This window comes from Felis catus, chromosome E2 (assembly GCF_018350175.1).
Source record: "Felis catus isolate Fca126 chromosome E2, F.catus_Fca126_mat1.0, whole genome shotgun sequence".
Lineage (NCBI taxonomy): Eukaryota > Metazoa > Chordata > Mammalia > Carnivora > Felidae > Felis > Felis catus.
In genome coordinates, this window is record NC_058382.1 from 9,557,434 (window position 1) to 9,584,785 (window position 27,352).

At 62.0% G+C, this 27,352-nt stretch overlaps 2 protein-coding genes and 3 long non-coding RNA genes across 9 annotated transcripts in view; 2 read left to right on the forward strand and 3 right to left on the reverse strand.

The window, feature by feature from the left end:
* Positions 1–795: 795 nt before the first annotated feature.
* Positions 796–17,710, reverse strand: EHD2 (EH domain containing 2). The gene is given in 7 exon segments (XM_003997613.6): positions 796–2,666; positions 5,447–5,611; positions 9,822–10,004; positions 10,006–10,235; positions 14,272–14,369; positions 15,117–15,594; positions 17,585–17,710. Coding segments are annotated over 6 exon segments (1,632 nt in total). The 5' UTR covers positions 15,521–15,594; positions 17,585–17,710; the 3' UTR covers positions 796–2,114.
* On the forward strand, positions 10,133–10,750 carry LOC102900605. The gene is made up of 2 exons (XR_442014.5): positions 10,133–10,272; positions 10,547–10,750. It is a non-coding gene; the product is annotated as an uncharacterized LOC102900605 (long non-coding RNA).
* A 1,397-nt stretch (positions 17,711–19,107) lies between the features above and the next one.
* On the reverse strand, positions 19,108–22,010 carry LOC109494748. Its single transcript, XR_006590168.1, has 2 exons — positions 20,905–22,010; positions 19,108–20,611 (listed from the first exon to the last, which is right to left on the reverse strand). It is a non-coding gene; the product is annotated as an uncharacterized LOC109494748 (long non-coding RNA).
* A 1,150-nt stretch (positions 22,011–23,160) lies between these two features.
* BICRA (BRD4 interacting chromatin remodeling complex associated protein) overlaps positions 23,161–27,352 on the reverse strand; it is a 79,724-nt gene continuing 75,532 nt past the window's right edge. For all 4 annotated transcript variants that reach the window (XM_045045563.1, XM_023245881.2, XM_045045564.1 and 1 more), the window contains 5 exons: positions 26,590–26,642; positions 25,395–25,543; positions 25,164–25,258; positions 24,849–24,951; positions 23,161–24,284 (listed from right to left, as the gene is read on the reverse strand). In XM_045045563.1, coding sequence (XP_044901498.1) covers positions 23,161–24,284; positions 24,849–24,951; positions 25,164–25,258; positions 25,395–25,543; positions 26,590–26,642 — 1,524 coding nt within the window. The remainder of the gene's footprint in view (positions 24,285–24,848; positions 24,952–25,163; positions 25,259–25,394; positions 25,544–26,589; positions 26,643–27,352) is intronic.
* Positions 25,183–27,187, forward strand: LOC123382184. 2 transcript variants are annotated; one of them, XR_006590169.1, is made up of 3 exons: positions 25,183–25,352; positions 26,282–26,733; positions 27,117–27,187. It is a non-coding gene; the product is annotated as an uncharacterized LOC123382184 (long non-coding RNA). The 2 variants fall into 2 exon arrangements; XR_006590170.1 differs by having other exon boundaries at positions 26,649–27,187.

A 27,352-nucleotide genomic window follows, 5' to 3' on the forward strand; every position in this document is an offset into this window, starting at 1 on the left:
TCCTTGCGCTGGGCGTGGGCAGGGTGACCTGCCCCGGGGCCCTGAGCCTCTGCGCCCGGGACCGCCCGCGGGCCTCGCACAGGGGTCTCCGCGCGCAGCCCGCGCAGCTCCCGTGTGGCCGCCAGGGGGCGCTGGGGGGCCGCGAAAGCGGGGCGAGCGCGCGTGGGCGGGAGGAGCGCGCGGCCAGCGTGTCCCGGGCGCCGTGGGTGTGGTCTGGGCGTGTGTCGGGGGTTCAGCCCGCGGGGTCTGCGGCGGAGCCAAGACCAAGTCCCCCGGGCGTGAGCGCGCGGGCGCGCGCACAGGCTGGTCTTTGGAGGCAGCGTCCCCGCCTCTCCTCCGGGACCCCGTGTGTCCCTGGCGTTACGTGACGCGAGGGGCGTACCAGGCTCTGCACGCCGGCGCTCGGGGCGGAGGCCCCGAGGTGCCCAAGCCCGCGCGCACACAGCCCCACGCCCCGGGGCTTGGTTCCCAGGCCCCCGCGGCGGGAGGTGGGAGGGAGGGATGTCCCGGAGGGAGGGCCCCACAGTCACTTTTCTTCGGAAAATATGTTGGTCTGGCCCCCAGCCCGGGGCCTGAGTCATCAGGCTCCGCTGAGTTGAGTCACGGCCTCCTCCCGCCCCGCCCCGCCCCGCCCCGCCCCGCCCCGCCCCGCCCCTGAGACCTTGGAGGGGACACCCCCACCCCCCGCTCAAGTCCCACCCAGGGCTCTCCTTCCCCGGGGCTCGGAGTGGGGGGAGAGCGATCCCCCTTCCCCCCCCCACACACAACCCGTCCCAAGACAGCCTGACTCCCACGTGGAAAGAAGCCTTGACTTTATTCGCTCTGTGGGGACGCCGTTTGCTGTTCGGTTCCCGGGCCCCTCCCAGGCATGGGGCGGGGGACGGGCAATGGGGAGGGGGGGATCCCAGCGAGCACCCTGGAGGGGGGCATCGTCCCCACCTAAGTCACCCTTCCCCATCTTTCCCGTGGGGTCCCCCCACCAGGGTCAGCACTAGTCTGAGGTGAAAACACGGAAAGGTGGAGGTGGGGGGGGGGGAGGCGGGACGGGAGCGGCCCTTTTAAGGAAGAGGAGGGAGGGTTGTAGCACCAAGAGCCCCTCCCCCTCCCCCACGCACCCCCTTTGAACCGGGGACTAAAATAAAGCCCCGGGGCCTTTATATCTGGTAGGGGCTCTACTTAAATACGGGCTGATGGCAGAGAGGGCAGTTCCCCCCCCTCCCCCCCGTCACCCTAAAATTCAGGCCACCAGCCTCGGGGAGCTTGGGGGAGGGGGCGGGCAGGCTGAGTTTTCAAACCAGGGCAGGCGGCCCGAGGACAAAAAGACCTCGAAGGGGGCACGGTACGGGTGAAGCCAGGATCCAAGGGGCTCTTCGGTGGCCTAAGAATCCTTATTAAAGCAAGGGGTGTGGCTAGAACCGGGGGGGAGGGGCTGAAGAGGGGTCCGTCTGAGGAAGGAGGTTGGGTCTCCCGCTCCGAGCTCCCCGTGGTCCCAAGGCCTGAGAACATGATAGAGTGGGGGGGGGGGGGGGCTGTCCTTGTCTGGATGTCAAGAAGTGGGGCCAGGGGGACTTTCCCTTGGTTATTTCGAACAAATGGCCACGGAACTATGGAGAGAGGCGAGGATTCCTGCCCAGAATCGGGGATCAGACTGGTTAGGGCCCCGTGTGTGTCTGTGTCACAGTGCAGGTGCTCTGTCCTGAGAACGTCAGCCCCCCACCCGAGGGCAGATCCATGTGTTCTGCTCTCTGCTGTAACCCCCAGGGCCTGGAGGAAGCTCTGTGCCCTCAAACATAGTAGGTGCTCAATAAATACTTGAATGGCCCACGATCGAATCGATGCCTCTGTGTGTGTGTCTGTGTGCGTGTGTTAAGGTCGGTGTGATGTGCCCAAGTGTAGGCGAGGGTAGCGGTGCAAAGGCCGGGCAGGGAAGCCTTGCCCCTCCCCTGGTCCCCACGGTCCGGCGGTGGCGGGTGGAGAGACCCCCATCCTTACGGCTGGGAGGGTGGGCAGGCAGCGCGTGTGGCAGGCTGGGGCAGGGGCGTGCGTGCAGCCAGCTGGAGCTGGGGAGCCACAGCAGGGTGAGTGGGAGGGAGGGCCTGCAGGCAGTGGCCGGCTCACTCTGCAGAGCCCTTGTGACGCCGCTTGGAGGGCGGCACCAGGCGACGGGGCAGGTTGGTGGGCAGCCCGTGGCCCTCCAGCTTGGCCTCGATGAGGTGGCTGGCCAGGGCGAACTCCTCGTCATCCAGCATGCCGTCCCGGTCGACGTCGCTCAGCTTCCAGATGCGCCCCAGCACCGAGTTGGGGAGCTTGGTGCCCACCATCCAGGTCTTGGCCTTGGTGCCGCTCAGCTTGCCATCGGCCGGCACCAGGTTGTAGAAGATCTCGTCGTACTTGGACTTGTCCTTGGTCACCACCCACTCGGCCTCGTCGTCCGAGCCCTCCTCGCCGTCCTCCAGGGCCTCATCGGGCCCCCGCTCCACGAACGGGCCCATGTGGGTGCCCTCGAAAGCGCCGCCCTGCACGCCCACCTCGGTGTTCTCCAGCTCCTCCTGCCGCAGCAGGGGCATGAGCTTAGCGATGTCGTGGGTCAGCATCTCGTCAAGCGCCTCCAGCAGCTTCGGCTTCAACGAGTGGAATTTGGTGAAGTCATGAGCCATCAGCAGCTCCTGTCGGGGGAAGGGGAGAAATGGGGGGGGGGCGATACTGGGAAGTCAGGGGACATCATCCTCCCGGGTCCCCAGCCCCACCTGTCACCAGGACACTTGGGCAGCTCAAGTGGATGCTGCATAAGGATTCAGATACGTGTGCCACGCTTTCCACTAGGGCATCACCCCTCAGAAGACACTTGGGCAGCGGGGTCCCGGAGGCCCTCCCCCCCTCCCCGTGTCAGGTGTTCCCCCAGAATCACTGGACGGTAGGGGGGCTGGGGGGCCCCTCCGATGACTCAGCGCACCCCTGGGTCTGCCCACCGTCCGTGGCACCCCTAGCTGCAGCCACCCAGCACCCCCACCGTTCTGCAAGCTAAGAAAATTCAGTTCCCACTGCTCAGTTGGCTCTGTTAACCCGCTTCTCAGAAACTCGCTGCCAAGTTCGGAGGTTAGGTCCGAGGTGGCCAGATCGCCGGGAGGTCCTGGGACCCCCTCCTCCCCCAAGAAGTCAGGGTGTGCTACAGCAGCCGTGGGGGTGGATTCGTGGTCCTGCTCCTTCCCACCTGCACCAGGAGAGTCGCAGCAAAGACCGATCCATTTAATGGCACCACCGTCATTTCCGGAGCCAAGGTGGAGAGGCCCGCTGATCTGGACATAGAGGGGTAGGGGCCCGGGCCCCAGGGCCAGGAGGCCCAGGTTCCAACCCGGTTCTGCCCCTTAGGAGCTGCGTGTCCTCCTCGGGCGAGTGACTCCACCCCTCCGGGCCTCGGTTTCCAGATTTGTAAAAACGGAACCCTAACATTAGCACTCCCCTCATTTGGGGAATCGATTCATCTGGATAAGGTGTTCAAGACATGCTAACGTAACTAACAGCTGCTGTGCATCTAGCCCAGCGGTTCTGGTTCTTAGCCAGGGGTGACGTTGCCCTTCCCCTGCGGACAGTTGGCAAGATCCAGAGACGTTTTTGACCGTTACAGCTGGGGGCGGGGGTGGGGGGTTGCTACTGACGTGCAGTAAGCAGGGGCCAGGAGGATGCACGGGACACCCCCGACCACGAACGCTCCGGCCCCCAATGTCAGCAGCGCTGAGGTCGGTCGAGACCTCGATGTAGCCCAAACTCCCCGCCACACGCTGTACCCAGGGGGCTGCAAGCACTGGCCCGTTCAGCACCCCCAGCAATAGATAAGTGCTGTCACCGTGCCCATTTTCCAGTGGAAGAAACCGAGGCTCAGAAAAGGGGACTTGCCCAGACTCTCGGAGGTTGCAAGCGGCCAGAACGAAATGCCCTGCTCCACGATTCCTCAGGGGCTTGGGTGAGCAAACATCTCAGACCCAAAGGGCACGGGCTTTGAGTGTCAGCCTAATGCAGTCTCCAGACGGAGGCTCCGGCCCGGGGCCAGGGGAAGGGGGCGGGGTGGGCTAGTCCCCACCTCCAGGCCTGAGCCCGGACCTCTGTCCCCAGGTTCATCAGCAGTTCATCATGCACCCCAGGGCACAGCACCCGGACCCAGGGATCTCCCCAACGCTGGTTAATCCTAGGCCTGGACATGCCCGGGGAGCCCCAGTATTCATTTGCCCCTTCTTCCTCACTACTGGCATCCCTTGGGCAGCAGGCCCCCTAGAGGAAAGACTACATTTCCCAGCTTGCAGCCAGCTGTGGTCACATGACTAAGTTCTGGCCAATTGGATACCAGCACGCGTTGCATCCACGACCCTAGAATCCCCTTTTCCAAAAGAGGGTAGTTACCTCTGCTTACTTAAATTTAAACTAGTTAAGGGGCCCCGGGGTGGGGGGGGGTGCATGGGTGGCTCAGACAGCGTAGAGCCTGCTTAGGATTCTCTCTCTCTCTCTCTCTCTCTCTCTCAAAATAAATAAAAAACAAAGAAATAAATTAAGGGGCGCCTGGGTGGCTCAGTCGGTGAAGCGCCCGACTTTGACTCAGGTCATGACCTCGCGGTGCGTGAGTTCGAGCCCCGCGTTGGGCTCTGTGCCGACAGCCTGGCACTTGCTTTAGATTCTGTGCCTCCCTCCCTCTTTGCCCTTCCCCCGCGCGCTCTCTCTCTCTCTCTCTCTCTCTCTCTCTCTCAAAATAAACATTAAAGAATATTAAATTAGTTAAAATTAAATAAAACCTAAACTTTCAGTTTCAATGGGGCCGGCAGCTACCATATTGGACGGCACAACGTAGAACATTTCCAACATGGTAGAAAGTGCTATTGGATGGCACTGTTCTAGAAAAAATCCTTAAAGAGAGTGTAGGGGTGCCTGGCTGGCTCACTCGATACAGCGTGTGACTCTTGATCGCTCTTGGGGTTGAGGTCAAGCCCCACACCGGGTGCAGACACTACTTAAAAATAAAATCTTAAAAACAAAAGAGAGAGAGAGAGACTGTATCATTATCTTTCCCTCCCTTCTCCCTCACCTCTTCTTGCTGACTGGAATGCAGATGAAATGGCTGGAGTTTCGACAGCCATTCTGTACCATGTGGGGTTCTTGGAACCGGAAACCAGACATGGAGGACAACTAAGAAGGGACAGGGTCCCCGGCTCTGTAAAGCACCAAACCAGCCCTGGGCCACCTTCTAGGACTTTACGGAGAGAAGCCAACTTCCACCCTAACTACACCAGTTATTTGCGGTTTTCTCTTGTCTCGTCCTAACGCACAAAACCACGCTCTTACGGAACCGCGCGCAGGAGGCATTCTCCGGAACCTGCCCTCCATCCCTCCGGTTTTTGAGGCCCCCACCCCCGAAGCCAAAAGCTGCCCCCTTCTGCCCTGCTCCTGGGCGATCTCCCACCTGCATTTTCTGGCAGTCGGGAAAGTCACCGGGCGATATGTGATGCTCCAGCTGAATCTTCGCAAAGATGACGGGCAACTTGAGGATTAACTGCTTCTTCTTGTTCTCCTTGCCAAACACGGAGGGCATCTCCTTCTTCAAGTAGCTGATGATGTACGCGTGTACCTGCGGGAAGAGAGTGCCTGCCTGAGCCCGCCGGGCCCCCGACCTACGGCTTCTTTCTTTATTTTTTTAACATTATTTATTTATTTTGAGAGAGGGAGAGCTGGGAGGGGCAGAGAGAGAGAGAGAGAGAGGGAGAGAGAGAATCCCAAGCAGGCTCCACGCTGCCAGCGCAGAGCCCGATGCGGGGCTTGAACTCACGCACCGTGAGATCACGCCCTGAACCCAAATCGAGAGTCGGACGCTCAACTTCTTTGGGGCCCTCAGTCATTTTTAAGAGTGCCGTGAGCTCCTGTGACCGAAAGCTTTGAGAACCACGGCTCTCCATGATTTGGGCCGCTGGTGTTTCATCCGACATCCTCTCCCCGCCCCTGACCAACTCACCGTGTCAGTTTCCTCACCGGCCTTCCTTGTACCAGCATGCCAATCTTTCCCTGACCACAGGGCCTTTGCACATGCCGCTCTCTGCCTGCAATTCTGCCCCGATCTCCCAAGCTGGGTCCCTCAACTTCCTTTCGATGCCACCCTCCTCCCAGAGGCCATCTTATGAGTAGCAGGTGCCCCAACTACCACCATCTAATTCTTTTCTAACTTCACTTCCACCACCACCACCCCCCGCCCCCACAATGTTTATTGCACCTTATCGTTATTCTGCTTATCTGGTGGTTTGCTTACTCTGTCTCCTACCATCAGAATGTGAGTTCCAGGAGGGCTGGGACCTTATCTATTCCCTCTGTCCCCAGCACGGGCACAACGCGCACAGAAAGCGCTCAAGAAATACTTGTGGAGGAAAGCAATGAACTTGGGAACCTTCTGATCTCCAATCTCGTAAGTTATCAAAAAACAAACAAGGAGGGCAGAGGAATGAACATTCCTAGTTTTTAACAGGAAGCTCAGTAATTAACTGCAAATGCTGAAATAAAAATAGAATACATCTGGAAAAAGACACAAGTGACTCCTCACGGGGGGCTGCCTCCAGGGAAGATGCCCTGGGAGCTGATGGGTGGGATCAGGGACGGGAGGGGACACGTTTAACTGAGCTTAAATGCTCCGCCATGAGATGGTCTCAACTGTTCAACGGAGAACACTGGTTTTCAAGTTCGTGAATCATAGGTTTAGAATGCTAACAATTTTGGCGGCCCCTGGCTGGCTCTGAATCTTCATGACCTCCTCCACTGTGTCTCCTCCAGCCACCCTGGGCTCCTTGTTCAAGCCCGTTCCTGCCCCAGGGCCTTTGCACTTACTGGTCCCTCTGCCCGGTAGGGCCTCCCCCACACCTCCACTCTTTCCCTCCTTCATTCAGGTCTCTGCTCAGTAGCACCTCCTCAGGGAGGCCCTCCCTGACCTCCCTAAAACCAGTCCCTCACCAATCTCCTTTCCTCTGCTTCATTTTCCTCCGCGGTCCTTATCGCATAAGCTACTATCGACTCATTTGTTTAAGATCCACTTCCCCACCGAGACGTGATTCTCCAAGAAAACAAACAAACGTCATCTGGTTGAGCCAGATGTAACCCCATCTGGTGCTGTAACCCCGGGGGGGCCTGGAAAAGTGCGGAAGCACGTTGTAGGTGCTCGGTGGCTGTCTGTCGAACGAACGTCACTGAGTCGCCGCAGAGAAGCTTGGGAAGAAGGCTCAGGACCCCTTGGGCCCTTCAGAATCAGACCCTCCCAAGATCTCGGCCTCAAGTATCAGAACAGGGAACTCGCCCCCTTCGAGCAGCGATCGCTTCCACCAAAGGGCAGAGCCAGGTGACTCGATACGATACAGACGGGGAAACCGAGGGTGGTTACCCGGAGTCCAGAAAGGCCCCGTACTGTTGGGGGGAGGCGCGTGGAGAGGTAAATGGTGTGGGCTGTCGTCTGATGGCCGGACCCAGTCTGGCGGCATCGGACACGGGGAAGGAGTGGGGGACACGGCGTAGAGGCGGGGCTGGCGAGGCTTGGTCACTGAGGGACCCTGTGTGAGCGGCACTGGGGAGCCACAGACGGCTCCGCGGGAGGAAAGCGAAGGAGAGGGCCGTAGGTCCGAGGGGGCCAATCAGGGCGGGGGTGTGGCCAAGCGGGTGGGCGGGGCCTGCGAGGGCGGGCCAATGGGGCGAGGGGCGGGGCCGAGGGCGGCTCCTCGAGGGCGGGCCAATGGGGGCGAGGGGGCGGGGCCGAGGGCGGCTCCTCGGGGACCCAGAAGAGGCAAGGCGGGGGGGCGCTGATGGCTTTTCCAGAGAGGAAGCGGGGGAAGGTGCCGGGAAGAGATAAGGTGGGAGGGCGGGCTGGGCCGGGGCGCGGGTCCCGGGCTCCGGGGTTTGTCCGGGTTTCCGGAGCCGCCCCCGCCCCCCCCCCCCCGCCTGGCGGGGGCACCAGGTGTCCGGCCCGGCCCCGCCCCTCTGTCCCACGGTCCCGGGCCCCGGCTCCCCGCCGCCGTCCCGTCCTCCGCTTCCCCGAGGGGCCCCGGGGACAGGGGTCCGTGGGGGCAGGAGGGCGAGGCAGAGCGGGGACCGAGAGAGGGGCGGAGGAGGACGGAGAAGGAGAGCTAGAAAGAGGGCGGGGGGAGAGATGGACAGAGAGAGGAGGCAGGGACGGGGACACAGAGACAGTCCAGGGCCCGGATGGGGGAGGAGAGAAAGGTGGATCCCGCAGGCTTGGAGGCACCCGCTGGGCCACGCCCTCCCAAGGAGGATTCCTGGGGTGGGGGTGGGGGTGGGGGCCCTGAGTCACCCCCTCTCTGCTGCTCCTGAAACCACCACCTCGGGCTCTCCACCTCTCACAACCTTCCAGGCCTCCCTGCCTGCCCAGCTTCCTGCCCCACCTCCTCCCTGGCAGCCTCCCCTAAGAATGTTCCATTTGGCCTCCCAGATCGCTCTCAAACCAGTGCTCTCCTCCCCCTCCCCGAGGCCCTGTTCTGATCCAGCCGCCTCCCCGTTCCTCGGTCCCCAGCCTCCTTCCTGGTCTCTGGCCCCAGTCTCACGGCCCTTGAATCCACCCGCTAGAAGGCAGCCCGAGTAGGACTCCCTCCCTCCTGTGCTCCGAACCCTTCCATGGCTCCCCAGCACCCTCCCCCCCCCCCTTGCCAGGACGCCGCGCAGCTTCTAGGCCACAGCCCTGGGTGGTCTGACTCCCACCCACCTCCCCAGCCTCGGATTCAGTTCCTTGCGCTGTCTACACCGGGTGCAACACTGTCATCTTGCCTCTCTCTTGAACTGGCCATGTGCTGATCTCCGGTCCAGGCACTCGCTGGTCCCACTATCTAGAATTCCCCTCCTCACCCTGTGGTTTGCAGCTCAGACGCCCTCTCCTCCAAGAAGCCCCCTGCCCCTGCCCCCCCTCCCCCCCCCCCAGCTCCCCAGGACGGGTAGCCCTGTGCCCGCTGCGCCATCACTGTCTGGGGCTGGGGCTGTCTCCTCCCCTGAACTGCTCCAGATCCTCAGTACCGCCCAACACAGGGCCGGGCACAGGGGGGTGTGGTTGAAGGGTGTCTGTTCAAATGCCCTCTGTTCAGTAAGTATTGACTGAGCACCAGCTCTGTTCCAGGCGCCGGGGACACGGCGGTGAACAAATTCAGACATCTCTGATTCTGTGGGGGCTTAAATGCAGGCGGAGGCAGGCGGTGAACCCAGAAACTCCAAAGTACGCAGAACGCAAGGCAGTCATGACCGCCGTGAAGAAAACTACAGCAAGGCTTCAAGCAAGACGGGGGCGGGAGAGTTCTAAAAACGGGGGGCGGGCAAGGCAGCAGGTTAGGCAGGTTACCTGAGCAGGTTACGCAAAGTCTCGTTGGAGGTGAGGCGTGCGCCAAGCGGACAGCCAGGTAGGAGAGGGGCGAGACGGGGGGGGGGGGGGGGGGGGGGGGGGGGGCTTTCCAGGAAGCGGGAACGGTAGGTGCAAAGGCCCTGAGGTCAGAGCCAGGAGGACCGCGTGAATGACGGGAAGGGAGCGCAAGAGGAGGGCGGAGTGGACAAGCAGCGTGGAGGTGGGTGCAGAGGCTGTGGGCCACTGGGGGCGGTGCGGGGGGGAGGGCCACGCCACCTTGTGCCACAGTGACCCAGCCTGGAGGAATCTGTTAGACCAGAGAACTAACCAATCGGAGAGCCGAGAAGTCGGCGACTGGCAGCCAAGCGGCCCGGACGGGGAGGCGGGGACCAGGGCCGTCCCCGCCTCCGGCCACCGCTTCCCCCCCCCCCCCCCCCCCCCCCCCCAGTCCCCGCGCAGCGCGGCTCACCCGCACCAGCCGGGCCCTCTTCACCAGGTCGTTGAGTTTGCGCAGGGCGGCGTGGCGCGGCAGGCCCTGGATGTCCCGGAACAGATCCTGCTCCTCCAACTCGAAGAGGCGCCGGTTGTCGGGCACCAGGAGGGGCTGGGACCAGAAGGAGCCGATGTAGACGCGCAGCACCTCGGGCGTGCCCCACCACCTTGCCCAGCGCCCACATGAGCGCCCCGTAGACGCGCATCAGCTGCTGGGTCTCCACCATGTCCGCCTTGTTGAGCACCACGCGGATCTTGTCCTCGTGGCCCCGGAGGGCGCCGATGGCCTCCGAGAACTCGTCCGAGATCTCCAGTTTGTGCGCGTCGAAGAGCAGGATGATGAGGTCCACGCGCTCCGCGAACCAGCGCAGCACCGCCGGGAAGTCGTAGCCTGGGGGTACCGAGCACAAGGGACGCGAAGGGCAGAGGTCAGCAACCCCCCCCCCCCAACCTCCTTCCCTGCCCTCCAGCCTTTCTGAAGCATCCGCGCCTTTGGATTGATAGCGGACTGTACGGACGTTCAGGTTGTTGACTTTCAAAAACCCTTCTCTGAGAAACCGCCCAGGCCCCCAAGTGCATCCCGCTCCTCTGCCCCCCCCCAGCCCCCAGAATTTCTCCATCACTCTGACCCCAGCCCCCAGCCCCTCGGGCCATCTGGCTACAGAGGACTGATCACCTACCCCCTTTTCATTCATTCCTTAGGCCCATCCAGACGTATAGGTTGTCAAAATACTGAAGTGTTTCTTAACAGACTCTCTGTGCTTCTATGACCACCCCCCCCCCTCCGCGAGTCTCCCAAGTGCCACCATCACCCCAGCCCCGTCCTCGGACTTCTGGATGTCCCCACAATCCAGCCACCAAAGAATTCACCTTTTGCCAGAACAGATGGTAAATATTTTGAGTTTATTTAACAGTATTTGCATCTCTGTAATGTAAACAGTATTTACAGCTCCTCTGTGTGCCAGGCCCTAGCCTGGGCACTAGGGATGCCACAGAGAACACAGACAAGTCCTTGCCTTTCGTGGAGTATCTGGTTCGACAACTGGTTCCTGTATTCCTTCCCCCTTCCTTCCTTCCTTCCTTCCTTCCTTCCTCCCTTCCTTCCTTCCTCCCTTCCTTCCTTCCTCATTCACTCGTTCGTTCACACTGTTCACTCAAACAGCGATGCTCAGGGGAGCAGAGAGGAGTGTTGGCAACGCCCTGACGTGGCAGCCAGGAAGGCCTGGGTTTGAATCCCGACTCTGCCCCCCACCCCACCCCAGCTGTGTGACCTTAAGCGAGTAGGAAACCTCTCTGAACTTGCGTGTCCTCTTCTGTAAAATGGAAGTCGTGACGGAACATAACCTGTCGGACTGTGGTGAGGACAAGCGAATAGAAACGAACCAATACACATCATGAGCCGAAGGGGCGCCCGGGTGGCTCAGTCCGTTGAGCATCTGATTCTTGATCTGGGCTCAGGTCATGAGCCCAGGGTCATGGGATCAAGCTCCAGTTTGGGCTCCCGTGCTGATCTCTCTCTCTCTTTCTCTCTCTCTCTCCCTCTGCCCCTCCCTCACTCTCTGTCTCTCTCTCTCTCTCTTAAAAAAAAAGGGGGGGGGCTTGGGATTCTCTCTCTCCATCTCTCTCTCTCTCTCTCTCTGTCCCTCGGCTTGCTTTTTCTCTCTCTTCCAATCTCAAAATAAATAAACATTTAAAAAAAAAAGGGGGGGGCACCTGGGTGGTTCAGTAAGTTAAGCGTTCGACTTCGACTCAGGTCGTGATCTGTGGGTTCGAGCCCCGTGTCAGGCCCCGTGCTGACAGCTCAGAGCCTGGAGCCTCCTGTAGTGTCTCTGTCTTTTTCTACCCCTCCCCTGCTTGTGCTCTGTCTCTCTCTCTCTCTCTCTCTCCCAAAAATAAAAAAAACGTTACAATTTTTTTTTTAATTAAAAATAAGAGCCTAAAACAGTGCCTGTTTCAAAGAAGTAGCTTCAGGCATGTAAACTACACCTCGATTAAACGGGTAAAAAAAAAAAACAAACAAAAAAAAAACCCCAACAGCCTGGGAACATGGCAAGTGCTCGAGGAGTCTTAGCTGCGACGCACACAGGACGCCGTGGGTGTGTCATTTAGGAACCACCCCAGGGCAGTGCCAGTCCTGTTCTCATCGGGTTCATGGTCCACCGAGGACAGGCCCAGAGTGGTCAGGATGGGCTGGGGGAGCCCAGCGGCGAGCACCTGACCCAGCCTGGGGGGGGGTGGGGTGGTCAGAGAGGGCTTCTCGGAGGAGGGGACCCAATGGCGACCTGGGGAACGAGGAAGGAGTTAACTGGAGGAGCAGGGAGCCCGCCGCTGACTCCCCTGACGTCACTTCATCCTCCCCGATTCGACTCCTTGAGTCTTCAAAACAACCTCGGGAGACAGGCCCTCCTATGATCCCCATGTTCCAGAGGAGGAAACTGAGGCACGGAGAGGTGACAGGATTCACTCAGGACACGCAGGGAAGGGGCACAGAGCAGGAGCCCGCACGGGTCCCTATGCTCCCTGAGGCGCTGGTGTTGGGCGCTCCAAGGAGGAAGCAGGTCCCCTGTGGCCCCTGGGGACTGGACCGGGTGGGGGGGGGGGCGACACTGTTTGGGGGGGAGGAAGGGCCGGGTAACCAGAGGGATGGCGTCTGGGGCTCCCTCCGTCCCCAGTGGCTACACACACACACACACACAGGCTAGGATTTGGAAAGTGTGTCTCATGCGGGGCGGGAGGGAGGGAGGGAGACTGAGTCAGCGTGGGAACAAGAGACGTGGCAGAGAGCACCCGGGGGTGTCCGGCCGGCTGTGGCCCTCAACGCAGGTACACCGTGCTCAGCACGCCCACGGCGCCTACTGTGTGCACACACCGAAGTTCCTGGCAGGGTCTGACCCTTAATTTTAACCCCCTGTGCAGCCTAGGGAGGCCGATACTATTATCATTCCTATTTTACAGATGGGGAGACTGAGGCAGGGAGCGGTTAAGTGGCTTGCCCCGAGGGCACGGGCTAAAACCAGCAAAGCCCCGGGGCGCCCGGGTGGCTCAGTCGACGGAGCGGCAGGCTCTGGGTTTCAGCTCGGGTCATGATCTCAAGGTTCAGGGGGTTCGAACCCCGCCATCAGGCTCCGCGTTCACAGGTACCCAGGCCGCTTGGGATTCTGTCTCTCTCCCACTCTCTCTGCCCCTCCCCCGCTCGTGCTCGCACGCACGCTCTCTCTCTCTCTCTCTCTCAAAATAAGTAAATAAACTTAAAAACAATTACAAATATCAGAGCCCGGATTCGAACCCCCCACCAGAGTCTCCACGATGCTACGGTCACACACGTGTGTCCCCGGATGTTATATACACGCTTCCCGCCGATGCGCCCCACGAAGTCACATCCAGCTATAATCAGAGGCACAGACTCCCAGACCCCCCCCCCCCCACACACACCCATACAGACAGACCTCCTCTTCCCCTACCCACCCTGCCAGGGAAGGAGACCCCTACTCTCTCCTCCCCACAGCCTTCAGCCCCCACCCGGCACCCCTCCCTCTCTCCCAGGCCCAGCCCCAGGAGGCAGCGCCCCAGGAACCCTCAGCCCAGCCTCTTGCCTCCCCCCTCAGGCTGGCTGCCAGCCCGCCCTCTGATCGGTTCTGCAGCTGCCCCCTGCCTCTTTCCCAAGGGGACGCGCGCCCGCTGGGCAGCGGCCAGGGACGCCGTAACCCTCCTCGCCCTCGCCCTGCCCCGCAGCCCAGCCTCCCGTCCCCTCTGCCCCACAAGGCGGCCTCCTTTGCCCCAGTCCCGGGCCCCTGAGGCCAGGCGGGCGGGGGACAGAAACTGTGGGGGGGGGGCTGGCGAGGGGGCGCAGAGGCTGAGCTGGCTGGGCTGGGGTGGGGGGCCGGCTCCCCGGGGGCCCCCGCTGGAATTCACCCCCCGCTGCTCCCCCTGCACAGCTGTTTATAAATTCCAGGCCGGGCCTTGGCCGGCGCCCAGATTCCCCCTCCCAACCCCTGCTCAGCCCCATCTGCGGCCCGGACATAGAAGCCAGGAGCGTGCCTGGGGGCGGGGGGGGGGGCGGGGGGGGCACGCCCAGGGCCTCCCTGCCCGGCCTCTGCCTCCTCTCTGGGCCTCCTGTCTCTCGGTAAGGCTGCCGGGCATTCAGATCTTTGTCTCTGACTTGGCGTATCTCCCTCTGTCTCTCTCGATCTCTCCCTCTCCGTCCTCCCGACCAGCCCAGACACGGGCTGCACCCTGCTCCCCCCCCCCAACCCGTGTTCACGCACACGCCTCCCCGGTGCCCTCAACGTGCGGAGACACGGAGGAATCACAGCCTCCCATGGGCTCCCTTCTGCTGCCCGGCGGCTGGGGCCAGCTGACACGGGCCCGTGTCCCAGCAGAGGCCGGGCCGCCTCCTCCCTCAGGCTCAGCCGTCCGGCCCCACTCACCACGGCTCACTCTCTGTTTGGTGCCTGACAGGATGCCCGGGGTGTCGATGATACTAATGCTCTCCAGGACCTGATTGGGCAGCTGGGCACACATGAACCTGAGGCAGAGGGGGAGGCAGGGGTCAACGCGGGGAGAGGCAGGAGGAGAGGCCACGGAAGAAGGCAGACGAGGGCTCCACAGAGGGTGAATGAGGCAGAGAGCAGGAAGAATCTCGAAAGAGAAAAGGAAGACCAGGACAGAGAATAAATAACACTTACTTAAGAAAAAAAAAAAAAAAAAAAGAGGGGCGCCTGGGTGGCTCAGTCGGTTGAGCGTCCGACTTCGGCTCAGGTCATGAGCTCACGGTCTGTGGGTTCGAGCCCCGCGTCGGGCTCTGTGCTGCCGGCTCAGAGCCTGGAGCCCGCTCCGGATTCTGTGTCTCCCCCTCTCTCTGACCCTCCCCTGTTCACACGCCCACTCTCTCCCTCCCTCTCGAGAACAAACAGTAAAAAATTAAAAAAAAAAAAAATCAGAGCTGACGTTCACTGAGCACTTACTTTGTGCCAGGTACTGTCTTAAGCACCTCGTGTGTGAGCGGGGACCGTGGTTATCCCCATGTCCCAGATGAGGCTAAGAGAGGTACAGAGAGGTTAAGTCATTCGCCCAGAGCCGCCCAGCTAGAAAGGAGTCGGACCCAGGCAAGCTGGCTCCATGGGCCCTAGAGGGGGCGGAAGAGCAGAGGCAGGAAGCGGGGAGGATCTGGAAGAGAGAAGGGAATTGGGGCTGAAAAGAAAGCAACGCATGCAGGGCAGGGACGGAGGCGCCAGGGACAGGAAGTTGCCCCCCTGCGTCTCAAAGTGCCTACCTATTGAGGAAGGTGTTCCCAAAAGGGTTGAGCTTGCGGAATGGCTTGTCCGGGTCAACCACGAGGGCGTTGCCCGGCACGGTGCCCTCCGTGTCCCCGTGCATGACGGCCACAAAGCAGTCGGTGGTCGGCTCGGGCCCCACGCGGGAGCCCGGCACCTCCTGCTCCAGCAGGTACTGGATGAAGCTGGTCTTGCCCGTGCTGTACTGGCCGGCCACCAGCACCATGGGCTTGCCGTCGAAATCGGCGTCCTCCAGGGCCGGCGAGTGGAAGGCCCCGAATCGATAGTGTTCCTCCAGGGGCAGCAGTTTGGTGCGGTACAGCTCCTTGAGCGATGAGGTCACCGTGCGGATGGCCTCGGGCTGCTGGCCCCGCGCCCCGCTTCGCTTCAGCCAGCTGAACATGGTGGCCGAGCACTGCCCACTGGGCTTGCCGAGGGAGACGTGCAGGGCCGGGGGCGGGGGGGGGGGGGAGTTGCCTGCGGGAAGAGGAGAGGGTGTTGACGGAGGGGGGGGCTGCCTGGTGGAGGGGGAGGAGGGGGAAGGGGGCCGGAAGGTGGAGTGGGTGGAGGAGGGTGGGAAATGGGGAGCGGGGGAGCAGCAGAGAGCGCTGACGGTGGAGGGCAGGACGTGATGGTTCGTGGAGGAGGCAGGACGAAGGGAAAGAGGTTACCAGTGGCAGCAGGATTGGATGGGGACCGAGGGATGGACAAAGGGAAGGCTGTGGAAGAAATGTATTCCTTCATCCGCTGTTCATTCTTCCCTTCCTCCCTTCCATCAATTCACACATTTTCACTGAAACCATGGGTCAGGAGCTATGGATCCAGAAACAGGACTGAGACTGGCCCGTACCCACTCAGAGTCCCCATTGAGGGGAGGACGTGGCACCAAGCGGTCAGTGGTGCCTGGGAAAGGCCGGGCAGTGGCAGCAGAGGGGGGGGGGGGACACAGTGAACTGGCCACAGGAGCGGCAAACTCTGGCTGAGCTGACTGTTGAGCTGCTCGCTTCCGTGCAAAACAGGCGGAGAGGATGGTGTGTGCCAAGGCTGGGAGCTGGGAGACACGTGGAGGAGGTTGCTGGACACAGGAGGGGTGGCAACTAAGGCTGAGGAGTCGCCAGGGTGCACTCAGGTACAAGAGACCTCAGGGGATCACAAGAAGAATGACATTTACGATCACTGCATTCCAGACCCTGCTCTAACTCGTTTCATCTTCATAACAACATTGTGGGATAGGGCTGTTGTTATCCCCACATTTCTGACTCACAAAGCGGGCTCGCTCGCGAAGACAGCAATAACTTGCCCCAAATCACTTGCTGCTTAGAAAGTGCGCGGTCTGGGACTCCAGGCAACCTGACCTCAGAGCCTGCGCTCCTAAGTCTAAGAACTCAGGAGGACAGAATCACCGACCCAGCAGCAACAAGCACCCCCAGCACCCAAACTGTGTTCTCTATATTCCCTTACTATCTTTTCATTCTCTGTAGGATCTGTAGTGCTGCCCCCTCTTTCGTGCCGGATATCAGTCATTTGTGTGTCTTTTTTCTTTTTTTTTCCTTGATCAGTCTCAGTAGATGCTTATAATTTTACTGATCTTTTCACAGGACCAGCTTTGGGTCAGACTGGAGTCTCCAGATACCGTTTGCCATTAAAAAGCAAAACGAAGCAAAACAAGACAAAACCAAACCACGAAAAACAGGGCTCCTTGGAGAAATGGCCGTTTCCAGGGCTGGGGGGCAAGGGAAGGATCAGTGAAGCTGTGTCAGGTACTGGGAAGGTGCTCAAAGATGGGGCACAGGGTGTCAAAGGTGTGGCATGGGGACACAGGGGCCAGCCTGAAGGAGCCCCCACTGGCCAAAGGTGGGACGATTTGGGCCTCAAAAGTAACTGTCCATCAAAAATGTTAAAATCCATAAAATCACAATGATACGCAAAGGAGAAGAGATAAATAAATAAACGGGAAAAGAGAAAGGGAAAGAGTGCCAGAGAGGTAAAGGAGAGGCAGGAACTGGGATGTTGGCAGAGGGAGGGGGCCCTGGGCGGTGTCCCAGGCAGGGAGGGGTCTGAGGGGCAATTTGGGGGTGGCTGGACAGGCCATGGGTTGGAGAAGCAGGAGAGGAGCTCTCGAGTGGGAGGAGTGGGTGAGGACACTAGAGGGAGGATCCTAAGGAGGGGGGATCTCTTCTGGCTGAGAGGGTGGGGAGGCGAGCTGGGGGTGGGGGACACTGAGCACGACGGGGAGGGGTAAGGAGGGCAGGGGGCACTGTTACAGACCGGAAGGAAGGAGCTGGAGGGAGTCGGGGAGACCAGGTTTCTTGGAGGGGCGGCACTGGGGACATCGGGGCCACCGTTACACACACCGGGGAGCGCGGAGGGTCTTAGGGCAGCAGGGGAATCATCCGGGGCCAGGTCAGGCTCCTAGGCTCCGTGGGCGGGAGCTGGGAAGCGACAGCTGCGGTCGGGGGCCACTCACCGATGGGGCGCGCAGGCGGCTGCACCGGGCTGGACGGGGGGGGGTCCCGCGGGGATCCGAGGCGCCCGGGGAGCGGCCTGTGCTCGAGGTCCCGTCCGGAGCCGTCTGAGCCGGGTGGGGCCCGGAGCGGGGAGGAGAGAAGGGAGGGGCGGGGGGGTGGGGCGGGACCAGGAGCCCCCCCTCCCCAAACCGGGAGCCCGGCCTCTGGCGCCCCCTGGTGGGGGAATGGCCGGGCGGCTTCTCGGGTGTCAGAGCGGGACTTCTGACCCTGGGCTCAAAATCCGTTCGGCCTCCGACGCCGGGCCACTCACGCCCGGGTCTGTCCCTCCTCTTCATATGCGAATACTAGTATTAATACGACCAACAACAACGACAGCAGCGGGCCACGTGGGTGGCTCGGACGAATGAGCCTCCCCCTCGGCTCAGGTCGTGATCTCACAGTTTGTGAGTTCGAGCCCCGCATGGGGCTGGCTGCTGTGCGTGCAGAGCCCGCTTCGGATCCCCTGTCCCCCCCCACCCTTACCCCTGCCCCGCTTGCTCGCGCTCTCTCTCTCTCCCTCCCTCAAAAACAAATAAAACATACCCACTTGATAATTCCTTAACCCTTCTCTTTTAACCACTGAACGCTGAATACTTTGTAAACGTCTGTATTCGTTGGACCTTTTTATAATCAGGAATTCACAGTGTTATATACAACAGGTCATAGTTTGCCTACAATTTACCAGCGCCCTTCGCGATCTGCCCCTTCCCTCTGCCCTCGCCTCCCTCCCTCACCGCCCCCCCCCCCACTCTGCTCCTGCCACACTGGCTTCTTCGGGGCTCCTCAAACACACCAACAGCCCTCTCGCCTCAGGGCCTTTGCACTTACTTTCCCCACCACTTGAACCGCTCTCCCCGCAGGGATCCTGACAGCTCGCTCCCTCCCCTCATTCGTATCTGTGCTCAGATGTCCCCTCCTCAGAGAAGCCCTCCCTGGGCTCCCTGTTGAATGCATTATCATTGCTTTATCTTCTCCACGGCTCTTACTCCCACTCTGCACATTCTGCATTTCCCTGCTTAAGTCTCTGTCTCCCTGGCAAGAACACAAGCGCCAGGGATTTCCCGTTGGGTGGCTTCCCGCCGTGTCCCCAGGTTAGCACAGGCCCCGAAACACCACACGGACTCAGCAAACGTTGGTTGAGTTAATCTTTCACTATTCCCGAGCATTTCCTGTGAGGAGTGGGTATTGCCAGCCCCATTTGACAGATGAGACCGTCGAGTCCCAGAGAAGTGAGATCAAAAAGCACAGAGTGCGGCCCCCCGGGGGGCTCAGTCCGAGGAGCCACTGACTCTTGATTTCGGCTCAGGGCCTGATCTCACAACTCTGTGAGTTCGAGCCCCGTGTCGGGCTCTGGGCTGACAGCTCAGAGCCTGCTTCGGATTCTGTGTCTCCCCCTCTCTCTGCCCCTCCCCTGCTCACGCTCTGTCTCTCAAAAATAAATACACGGCAAAAAAGAAAAGAAAAGAAAAAAACCCGGAAACTGTTAAAGTGGTAAATTTCACATTATGCACGTTTCACCACAATTACATTAAAAACAACAACAGTTGGAGAAGGAGGCCAGCAAGGCTGGGAGTTAGTGATGAGCTTTGGGGCGTCTTGGACCCCGAGGGAGGTGTTCTGGGCCTCTGTCTTTTTCCAGATGCTTCAGCTGTGGAAAAGGAGACGCCACAGGCACCCACCGAGCCGCTTCTGCTCCTTCTGGGATCTGGGAGCAAGTGAAGTGTGGTCCCCGGGGGGCTAGCTTTGCAGGAGCTGAGATCAGTTTTGATCTCCTCCCCCGGCGGGTGGGGGGCTCTGGTTCCGGCACGGTCCTCTTGGGAAGGCCTTGCTGCCCGCCCCCAGCTCCCGGGGAAGCTGGGTGTGCAGAGGCCAAGTTCGTGGGCTTGCAGCCAGAACGCCTGGCGTGCGGCCCAGCCTGCCATCTCCTGCACCCCTCGGGGGCCTCAGTTTATTCACCCGTGAGCTGGGGCTATCAATCCCCACACTGGGGCTTCTGGGAGGCCTAAATAAAATATCCCGGGGGGAAGGGCTCGAAACAGTGCCCTTGAAGTGTTCCAGAAACGTTAATCATCCCCGGTCGGGCCGCATGCAGCCAACCTTCCAGAACTTCCGCGGAAATCGCCCCAAACTTTTTTGGCGCAGCCCGGAGCGTGCAGGGTTCCAAGGATGTTAAGAACCGTGTTCTTCGGTGCTTTATTTCGCACGTGGGGAAGTAGACAGCTAGCAGTGGGGGGGAGAGGGGGTCGTCTCTCTTTCCTGAGACCCCCACATATCCGCTTCCCCCGCCACAAACACCCCCAAGGGCCTGAGGAGAAACTGGGCGCATCACCCTGGTCCAGACGCGCCCTGGGCACCTGGGCCTGCGGGCTGGGCTCCGTTTCCGCGGTCGCCCCATCTGTTCCCTCCACGGCCGCCAGAGGGCGCCCAGGAATCCCAAGTCCGCTCACAGCCCTCTGCTTAGGACCTTGGCCTTGGCTCCCCCTGGCTCGGCAAAATCATCGCCATGAAGCACAGGGTTCTACACCACAGGCCCCGCTGGGTTCCCTCGGATCTCACGTCTCCTTCCCTCCCTCCCTCTCTCACCCTCCAAGATTCCAGCCACGTGGGCCGGCCTCCCTGCAAGTCTGTTAACCCTCCAGGCGTGTTCCGGCCTCAGAGCCTTTCTGCCTTGGGTGCTTTCCCCCCAAGATCTCACTGTGGCTCCCTCCACCATTTCATGTATGCCTCTGTTCAAATATCCCCTCCTCAAAGGAGTTTTCCTTTCCCACCGATCCTGAGGGTCTTAACGTGCAGTTCCACAGGTTGCCCACTGCACAAAGCACTCACCCAATGGGCGAGCGGGGGCTGGAGTCCAGCTCACCGTCTGCTCTTCAAAACTCAGTGCCCAGGGGGCACCTCCTGGGTGGCTCAGTCCGTTAAGCCTCCACCTCTTGATTTGGGGCGCAGGCCATGAACTCAGTTTGTGGGTTCCAGCCGTTGTGGGGGCTCTGCGCGGACAGCGCGGACCCGGCTTGGCATTCTCTCTCCCTCTTTTCCTGCCCCTCCCCTCCTAATTCTCTCTCAAAATCAATTAATTAATTAAAACAAACACAAACACAAAACAAAACAGAACCTCAGTGCCCAGAAGAAAGGGGCGCCGTTTTCTCATTCACACAAAGGCGTCCTAGGACCGGACCAGCCTTGTCCATTCCTCTACCCCGTCTTAGGAATTGTGTCCCCCCTCCCCCCCCCCCCCCCCCCCCCCCCCGCCAAGCTGTGCCGATGTCCCCGCCCCCAGCACCTGTGAACGTGACCTTATTGGGAGACAGGATCTTTGCAGATGTAAGCAAGTGAAGACGAGGCCACACTGGGGAAAGGTTGGCCGTCTTCCAATATGGTTACGGTCTCCTTTTAGGAGACACCGGGGCTGGTTAGCCCCAAGGCTAGAACACCTGGGAGAACCATCAGCCGGAAGGTCAAGTTAGGACCCCCACGCCATGGTGCTGCCGGCGCCTTGGCGTGGGACATGCAGCCTCCAGAACGGGAAAGAACAAATGTCTGCTCTTTGAAGCCACCCAATTTGTGGTACTTGGTGTTATGGTGGCCCCAGGACCCTAGCACGCACCGCTCGACTGTTCTTCCTCTGACGCTGCACGCATTTACAGGCGATCCTCATTGTTTCCGGATGCCCTGTCTGTGACGTCATCCGCTTGTTAAAATTTACCGGTACCCCCCACCCCCAAAACTCGCAGACAGACGCGGACCGGCAAAACACGGGAGTCGTCCAGCACGCGTAGTTTCCGGCGAAGGTTGAGCAAAGCCAACGCCCCGCCCTCTGGTGTCAGCTCTCGTCCCGACAGGGGTCCTTTTCAAGTTGTTTGGTGCCATGTTTTCACGTTTTTGGGTTTTCGTCGGCGACGTCGCGGTGGAAGGCGCCCTGGTGCAGGGCTGTCCGGCGTTCCTAAGCGCCAGAAGGCCGGGATGTGCCTTACGCAGACCGGCCGGGTGTCAGCGAAGCTTCGTTCAGGCCTGAGTCACAGCGCTGTTGGCCAGGAGCCCGATGCGGACGGATCAACGACATATACGAACAACACGTCTTTACAGAAATACACGTATCCAGCAGCTTAGGAAAATGTTGTGACTGATGGTTGGTAGGAAGCTAACCTCCTGTTTCCTCCAGGAGGGGCACTTCAGTATTCGCGGATTCGGCCTTCGCGGAGACCACGGAACTTCACGGGGGGAACGGTAAGAATCACCCGTGTTTGGTTTAACTCTTTCCGTCGGCCTTCTCCGCTTCTCCCCCAGGTAGGGGCTTCTGTCTCGGCCCTGCTCGGCCGCCCGCACCCCTGTGCCTAGAACAGGCACCCCACAGGCGTTCAGCAAATATACGTGGAATCGAGCCCTCGCGATCCCCTTCCCCGCTCAGGTCCGGACCCACCCCCTAGACTTCAAACCACACTCCCCCCGCCCTCCCCCCGCCCCCCAACAAAGACCCAAAAGCAATGGGGCCGAGGCGGAGTCGGTACAGTTTTAAAAAAAGGATCAGTTTTTTAATTTACAAGAGTTCTAAATGTACAGAATTCTCCTTTAAAAAAATCGTTATACACAATAAATACAGTACAAAAAAATTTATCTTACAGTACTAGTTCTGTGTCCGAGATTTCAAAATCTGGCGCGGGTGGCTGGCGGCAGGAAGAACATTGGGAAGACTGGCTGGGGTGGGGGTGGGGGGCGGGGTGGAGGGGTGGGAGGGAGACCCCGGTTTCCTGTTTGGGAGGTGCTCGGATTTTAAGTCGAGGGACGGGAGGGTTCAAAATCTCTCTCTCTCTCTCTCTCTTGCTCACTCGAGCACACACACGGGGGGGGGGACACAGGACACGGAGCTGGACGCACACACGTGGATGTGACACGGCGCCCGCGGGCACAGCCCTGCGAGAGGGCCCCCCCCCCCCCACGCTGGCTGACGCCCGCCCTGCCCTGTGGTTCTTCTTACAGCCTGTGGGGGGCGCTAGAGAGAGAGAGAGAGAAGGGCTGAGCGAGGCTGGCAGGGACCCCCCTCCCCCAGCCCCCCCCCCCCAGCTTTGAGCGCCCTCGGCGCGTGGGTCCGTGAAGCCACGCGGACGAGCCCAGTCCGGGGACACGCGTGGGGAGCAACCAGGGTACCTGCATCCCCGGCAAACGCACACGTGCCCCCCACCCCCACCCCCACCCCCCGACGGTGGGGCAGAGCGTGGCAGGAAAGCGGGAAGAAATAGGAAATGACGAAACACTGGGATCGCCCCCACCTTTGGCAGGGGGGGGCATTTTACATCACAGCCCCCTCCCCGAAGTCCCCCGACCCCACACCCAACAAGCCCGGCTGGCGCGGGAAGTGGGGGAGGGGGCCTTTGTGACTCAAATAACTTAGGCAAGAAAAACTGTCGGGGGATCCCCGGCGGCTCGTGTCCCCCCCCCCCCCAGGAGGCTGAGGTCAGACGCCCGGCCGGGCCCCCCCCCCACCCCGGCGTCCGCGCGGACCTGGGGAGGCGGGACAGGGGAAGGGAAGACCAGCCCGGTGTTATCTGTTCAACGTCCTGGCGCCGAGGCCGCCGTTGTGACTGGAGGGCGGGTAGGCCTCGGGCCTGTGCAGCGGCGACGGGGAGGCGGGCGCGACGGCCGTCGGGGCGGCGTGGGGGTACGGGGGTGCAGGTGTCCGACCCGGGGCCTGCTGGAGGTTCAGGATGCTGTCGATGGCGCTCTGGAGGTGCTCCGTGAGCGTGTCGTCCTGCGGGCTGTCGCTGGAGAAGCTGGCCTGGTCCACGTCGGGCGACTCGGACTTGCGCCGCTTGGCGGGAGGCGCCTCCCAGGCGGGATCGCGGCTGCCGCTGCCCTGCCCGCCGCTGGCCGCGGGCTCCGGCGGGGCCCCCTTCAGCATGCGCTGGTACAGCTCGTCCTCCACCGCGGCCAGCTCGCGGATGAGCCCGCTGGTGGCCTCGTCCACTTTGGCGGGCGGCGGCGGCGGCGGCGGCGGCGGCGGCGCCGGGCTGCCGCCCCGGGCTCTGCCGGCCCCGGCCCCCTCCCCCGCCCCGCTGCCCGGGGCCTCCACGTTCTCGCGATACGTCTTCCGCAGGGGCAGCCGCGGGCAGTGCGGGGCCAGGGCCGCCGCCGGCTTGCGGTCGGTGGCCGCCGGCGGCGGGTGGTCCACCGTGCCGTTCATCTGGCCGGTGGCCGGCGGGGGCGGCGGCGGCGGCGGCGGCGGCCGGGGCGGGGGCTCGGCTGCCTTGAGGGCGGCGGGGGGCGGCGGCTGGTGCACAGGGTCCAGGGCCGTGTTGTGGACCACCTTGCTGAGCCCGGCTTCCTGCTTGATCTTGAGCTTGAGGCCGATGCGGCTGCGGGCCTCGTAGGTCTTGATGGGAGGGCGGTTGCGGGAGGGCATCGGGCCGTCCTCGTCGGCGTCCAGGGAGGAGGCGGCGGAAGAGGAGGAGGAGGAGGACAGGGAGGAGGACGCCCGAGCCCAGGTCACGGAAGGCGAGCCACCCGCCCCTCCGTGCCGAATCACCAGCTTGGTGGGCAGGTGCAGAGGGGGCTGGGCGGGGGCCCCGGACGCCGAGGCCGGCGGTGGGCCGTGGCCGGGGAGCCGATGTCCCTCGGAAGAGGCGGCGATGGGGAGGCCAAGAGAGCGCGAGGAAGACACGTACTCGTCTGCAAAACCCGGGGGCGGAGAAAGCGCGCGGGGGTTAGGAGAGGCGCGAGGCGCCCGCGAAGGGCGCGGCCAGGGGGAGCCCCGGTGCAGCGAGGCAGCCCGCGGCCACCAGCCGCCGGGCCGCGGGCTGAGGCCGCGGCTCATCAGACCCTCAGGACGGACACACGGGTGGCTACGACGCCCCCTGCCATTCCCAAGTCCCTCTGCTGTGCAAGCAGGAGTCGGCCGCCTTGCTGACTTCACCCTAGTCCTGGCTCTGCTCCCCCGCTTTTTCTATCTCCTGGTGGCTGCGGGGGGGGGGTCCCCTCTCTGCCAGGATAGAGTGCAACCGACACACAGTGATGAAGGAAACGAACCCCCTTCTCTCTGGTCTCAGAGCCCGCAGGTCGGGCTAGAGCCAGGCACTGCGCGGAGGCGAGGCTCGGGCGCCTCCTAGTGGCGGAGGAAGGTAAGGCCACGCACCTCTCTTCCTCCCCAGCCCCCGTCTAACTCCAGGCTAGGGGCACCAGTTGGGGGGCACCTCGCCCTCCCCCTCCCTCCCCTCCCCTCCCCTCCCCACCCACCGGGCTTCTCCTTGGCCAGCTGTTTGTCCAAGGCAAGAGTGGTCTTCTCCTCCTGAATGAACATTCGGTCGATCATGACCATCTCCGCTGAGGGGCTCACCCTCTGAGGGGGGAGAAGAGAGAATAGCAGCCAGGAGGGGGAGGGCCCGGGGGGGGGGGCAAACCCAGAAGGCTGGGAGCAGATTCCAAACTGTCCTTCTTGGGATCTGACCACCAGCCTCCCTCCCTCCCTCCACCCTGCCCAGAGGGGGGGGGGGGCAAGGGGAAAAGGGCGGGGTCTCTCCCGGGGAGGAAGGGGGACAGACAGCACCCTACCCGGGACTCCTCCAGGAGCAGAAGGCGGTATTTATTGAGCATGGCCTGGGTGCGTTTCAGCAGCTGCGTGGAGACCGTCTGAAACTCCTCATCCACTAAGGAAGAAGAGACGAGGTCCAGAGGCACAGACGCTGGGGGGGCGGGGCTCGCGCTGATCCTCCCCACGCCCCTCCCCACGCTAGAGACCAGGTAGGGAGAGTCCCGGGTGGGGGGCGGGGGGGGGGGGCTCACCTTTGTGGTAGTCGTTGGGGGAGGGGAGGGCACCCTGGTAGACGTGGTAGGGCAGGAGGCGATGCAGGGCATCCTCGAAGGAGGGGAAGGCTGTCTTGTAGTCAGGGTGCAGGACGGAGCCCTGATGTTTGTGCAAATGTTCCAGGAAACTGGGGGGTGGGGTGGGGTGGGGAGAGACGGCACACACGCACAGGCACACGCGCGCGCGCGCGCACACACACACACACACACACACACACACACACACAGAGCTGGTGGTGAGGCCGGGAGAAACCAGGTCCTGGCCCCGAGCCCCGGGCTCCCCAGTGCCCACACCCGGGGAAATGTCCTAATGCGTGCTGAGCAGCCTCGTTCTGTCTCACGGACTCTGGCAACAGCCCAAGGGAGTAGGCGCGCTCACTGTCCCCACTCTACAGATGAAGGACTCGAGGCCCAGAGGAGTGACCTTCCTCCACCCAGGGGACTCGGGGCGAGGGAGAGGCAGGGCTGGGAGCCGGATGCCAGGGCTTGGAGCGCATCCTCCCAGGCTCTACTGTTCTACCGTCTCCTGCCACCAGGGGTCAGCATGTCCCCAGTCTGCCTCAGTCCCAACCGCAACCCTGGGAAGGGGGGGGAGGGAGGTGGGCGGGTAGGATCCAGTTCTCTCCAGGACTGTTTTCTACCACAGCCCGTAGCGATGACTTATATCGCTTTATGGTGTGACTGTCTCTCCTGTGTTTTCAGAATCCAGCACAGGGCTGGGCCCGTGGGATAAACACTTGCCGGGGGGGGGGGGGGGGGGGACAGACAAGAGAGAGCATGCAGGCCAGCACCCGAGGTCTACCCATCGCCCGCCCAGACCCCCTGCCCACCCAAATGTCCATCTGTCCACCCCCACACCCATCCAGGCCCCCCATCGTCCACCCCAACACCATCCGAACAGCCCCGCGGACCCACAACGATCTACGCACCAACCTGGACTCCCATCCACCTCTTCCCTCGAACCCCCGCCCGTCTTACCAGCGTCCAGGAACCCACACCCGTTGCCCTGTGATCGCTACGACTCCCACCCCATTTTCTAGAGAGGAAACCGAGGGTCTGCGGGGGAATCCTATTGCCCCAAATCACACAACTAACCCCTTCGGAAGGGTGGTCCCCACAGCCTGCTCCCCAGCCTCGGGGAAGGCTGGGGGTGGGGTGCGGGGCGGCAACTCACCAGGCTTCTTTGCTGGGCTGAAGGGTGGGGGGCTTCCTCGACTTGCTCTCGAACTGCAGAAGGAGACCGGCGGGTGAGAGGTATCGGCACAGAGAGGCCTGCCCTCGGCGCCCGGACCCCCTTTCTACCTGGCCCTTGGCAAAGGTGAGCGGGCCCATGCCCCCCCGCCCGACCCCCCGCGATGGGGTCCCGGGCCTGGGACGGGACGTGCCGCCTGTCACCCCGAACCTGCCTGGCTCTCTCCCGCCCCTTCTCCAGCGTGGGTATCGGCCTCCCCCTGACCCTGCTGACTGTCCGGAGTGGCCCCCACTTCCCTCTTGGCCACCGGCGGCGATCTGGCCTCCGAGGCCTTCCCAGACACTGGCACCCTGGTCCCTCCACCGGCTGTGTTCTTGCCTTCCCTCCTCCCCCCTCCGCCCTGCACTTCCTGCAGACCGTCTCTGCCTCAGTCTCCCCCACACTGCTCTGCCCCCCTCCAGTCTGGCCCCCCCATGGCACGACTCCCCGACCCTTCCCTCCTCCTCCAGCCTCAACCTCTCCCGGCTGCCGCCCCCTGGGACCCACTCGGGCCATCACTCCTGTCATCACGCTGTCTCGGGGTCTGTGGCTCTCCGTCCGTCTCGTGCTCTCACAGGCGCCCACCGGGCTGACCTGGTGTTTGACCCACCGCCCAGACTGGGCACCTGTCGCTTGGCCTCCTCTGTCCCGCCGGACCCTTTCCCGGTTCCCCCGTGACGCTGCTTTGGCCCTAGAGCGCCCCCCA